Below are 3,401 nucleotides of genomic sequence, written 5' to 3'. Positions count from 1 at the left end.
TGCAAAGGAATTGACAATTGAAGCCCACTGGTTTAACGAAATCCGGTTAAATGTAAACGTACTATAACCTTTTATTCATTTTTTGCGTTTTTAATTTTAATGCTGAAAAAGTGTCAAATAAACAGAACCACTTTTTGCGTATGTTTTTTTTATAATTGACAGTAGAAGCCTATACCTACATAGTTGCTTTTTTGCTATTCACCTCAAGTTGTCCTGCCTTGTATTATTGTACCATGATTGAAACCCTAAAAATGTTTTGTATTGTAAATAATTTATATATATATATATATAACCGGATTTCGTTAATAATATGGAATCGACGTATTTAGGTAATAAGGCCGTACACAAAATTTCGCCATAGTGTGAAAGTTGAATATTTTTGAACGCTTCGTTGGAATTTATATAACGTTGTTAAACATGATAGAATATATAACGTAATATGTTTTTAAACTTTTCTAGAAAACCAAAATTTGTATCTAAAACTTAATATGGACTTAAATCACTTTCAAAATAAACGACTCATATGTTTTCATTGGGTTTCAAATCTTCCTATCAATATTGGTCGTTTCGGTATTTTAGGCACGTTTTCAATTATTTTTCATCGATATCTTAAAGGAAAAATTGTTATCGTAGTAAAACACTGCATTCTTGCAGGTTCTGAAACAAACCAAATAATTTTTCTTAGTCGGCTGTTTTCCACGAACACTTGTATAAACCTTCTTTTGCCAATACCTTCCGACCTATAAATACCTTAATTGTTGTTGAGCCGTTTTTGTTTTGGTTTTATTCTTCACGGACAATCTTACCTTTAACTCCTCCTTGTAAACATGGTCACCAATCAACAATTGTGTCCGGATACAATTGCTCAGCTCTGTTTCTCCAAATTCAAAAGCCTGCCCAAAACCGGAAAGCCCAATGACACAGAATGGACAGTTTTGGCAGGGGTTGTTATGCACAACTCCAAAAATAACACAAGCGAAGTGATCTCTTTGGGATGTGGTACCAAATGTATTGGGAAAAGTAAATTATGTCCAAAAGGTTTAATACTTAATGATTCTCATGCTGAAGTGTTGGCCCGCAGAGGAGTACTGAGGTATTTTTATTATCATTTGCAGCAAACATTGAAGGGCAACGCGGATACTGTGTTCGAATGGATGCCGGAGGGAAATAAATGTAAACTAAAAGAAGGCATATCGTTCCATTTTCTGTGTACACAAACACCTTGTGGAGATGCATGTATAATACAGGACGAAGGCGAAGGTTGTGAACCATTAAAGAAAAAATCAAAATTAGAAGATCGTAAGGAACATGACAAAACAAAAGAAGATGGTTGTGGCGATATGGTCTATACTGGTGCCAAATTGTTGGGATCTGATCATGCGGATGCCATTGAACAAATAGTTGGTGCAGTACGAACCAAACCGGGACGCGGTGAAAGAACCCTATCCATGAGTTGTAGTGATAAATTGGCTAAATGGCAAGTATTGGGATTCCAGGGAGCATTGCTGACCCTATTGTTAAATGAGCCAATTTATTTTGAAACCTTAACATTTTGTCAAACGGATTATGGTGCATTGGAACGGGCTATATGGAAGCGATTTGAAAATTCCACCTATAGTCACCAGCAATATATATTACATAAACCTAAGATACGGGTTTTTAAGACGGAAGGATTTCCACATCTTCAAAATGATCAGAAGCAACCATCTCCCAATGGGTTAGTTTGGTGTAATGTTCCAGATACTATGAGGTATGTGCCAATGACTTCTTATGGTAAATTTCCTTATTCGGAATGAACATTTAATGAGTATTTTATCTCTTATTTTTAGACCCTACGAAATATCCGTCAACGGCAAACGACAAGGTGTCACAAGTAAAAAATTACATACTCTACCCGCCGCCTTATCTATAGCTAAAATAAATCTATTGAAGAATTTTATTGACACTGTACAGTTACTACCAGATCTGTCTAAAGAATATTCTAATTTGGAATCAATGCCATATTTTGATGTAAAATCAAAAGCTGAAGAATATCAAAACGCATGGTTAGAACTAAAGGATAAATATTTTCAACAATGGACAATAAAACCAAATGATCTGCTATTTTTTAAAATGCAAAATGTTGAAGGGAATGACAAATCGGAAACGAAAAATAACAACAATCAAAAATCTGGCGAATAATTAAAATGGATTTATTTTTCAATATGATTCATTCATTAAATTTGGTCGAATCAAACTTTTCACACCCTCCAATACGTGGTGAGTCTTCAAAAAATATAAAATCGGTCGGATTTTTTTGAATGATGGCTATTTTTTTTTTTTTATTTTAAATATTCCTAAGCGCGTTGGGAACTAAAAGGGGGAAAAAGGGGAAAGGGATAATGATGGCTATTTTAATATATTAATCTAATTATCTTTGCAGCAGGATGATGTTCATCGGTCGACCTAATCATCTTCATCGCTAAAGGATGGTTTCTTCGGAACATCCCCTCAGTCTGGTTTGGTCTTGTCTGGAGGCTTATAATACAGAAAAGGTTAAACATTTCCACCCTGAGAACTCTCTGTTTCACTCTACGGGGCTTGGAATTCTTATTCCGGAACTCCAGTTCGACTGGCGGCCACAACGTCCAAACATGGCAGGAAGAAAGTGTTCTCTATGTCCTCAAACAGTGTGTCATGGTATCAAAGGCTTTTGATAGGTTCTATGGCCGGTTCTAATTAGGTCCTCGACTTATATGGAGATGGCGTGCAACGCTGTTGATGTACTGGTTTCTTTCGCAACCCATGTTTATGATTCGCAACTAGATAGCTTTACCTAATGCTCGGGAACAGTATTGCCTCAAGAGTCTTTGCTACTGGTGAAAAAATGCAATCGGCCTGTATGATTCATCTTTGCTGGCATCCTTGCCTGGCTTCAGTAGCGGAACTACCCTTTCCATTATCCAGGCTTCGGGAACGATGTGGGTGGCTATCGAATTCAGGTCTTTAGTCGGTTACTCAACTCCGGGCTAGTCCAGTTATTTCAGCATAACAATGAATATTCTGGCAGGGACCAACGATTAAAATTACTTACGTATCTCTTCGGATCAGTCACAGTTTCGTCGTAAATTGTGGCTGAGGTCATCCTTCTTTCCAGGGTTCGAGAGCGACTTAACCGTTGCCCATAGTATAATCACACTGGTTCCGATGTTTCATCTATTCGGGTGCCCTAACCATTTATTCTGCTTATGCTCCGCGACTATTCTACTGTCCTCGAACGTGAGTTAACTGACCATGGGATTTACCTAGTTAGATCGATGGAGTTCATCACCCTCATTTGCAAGACCAACTCCATCTGTAGGGAAATTAGGTCTCAAGTCTAGCGGCTCCAGCTGCAATGATGTCCCGGAATTTCCTTTCTA

At 37.3% G+C, this 3,401-nt stretch overlaps 1 protein-coding gene across 1 annotated transcript; it reads left to right on the top strand.

Annotated features, from left to right (window-relative positions):
• Positions 1–827: 827 nt before the first annotated feature.
• Positions 828–2,181, top strand: LOC133329241 (tRNA-specific adenosine deaminase 1-like). Its single transcript, XM_061537735.1, has 2 exons — positions 828–1,750; positions 1,830–2,181. The coding sequence occupies exons 1-2, from the start codon at positions 828–830 to the stop codon at positions 2,179–2,181; spliced, it is 1,275 nt and encodes a 424-aa protein (XP_061393719.1).
• Positions 2,182–3,401: the final 1,220 nt, after the last annotated feature.

The sequence above is a fragment of the Musca vetustissima genome, unplaced genomic scaffold, assembly GCF_032173495.1.
Source record: "Musca vetustissima isolate MV318-11 ecotype Yass unplaced genomic scaffold, APGP_CSIRO_Mvet_v1 utg132683, whole genome shotgun sequence".
Lineage (NCBI taxonomy): Eukaryota > Metazoa > Arthropoda > Insecta > Diptera > Muscidae > Musca > Musca vetustissima.
This window is presented reverse-complemented; position numbering and strand designations above follow the sequence as displayed.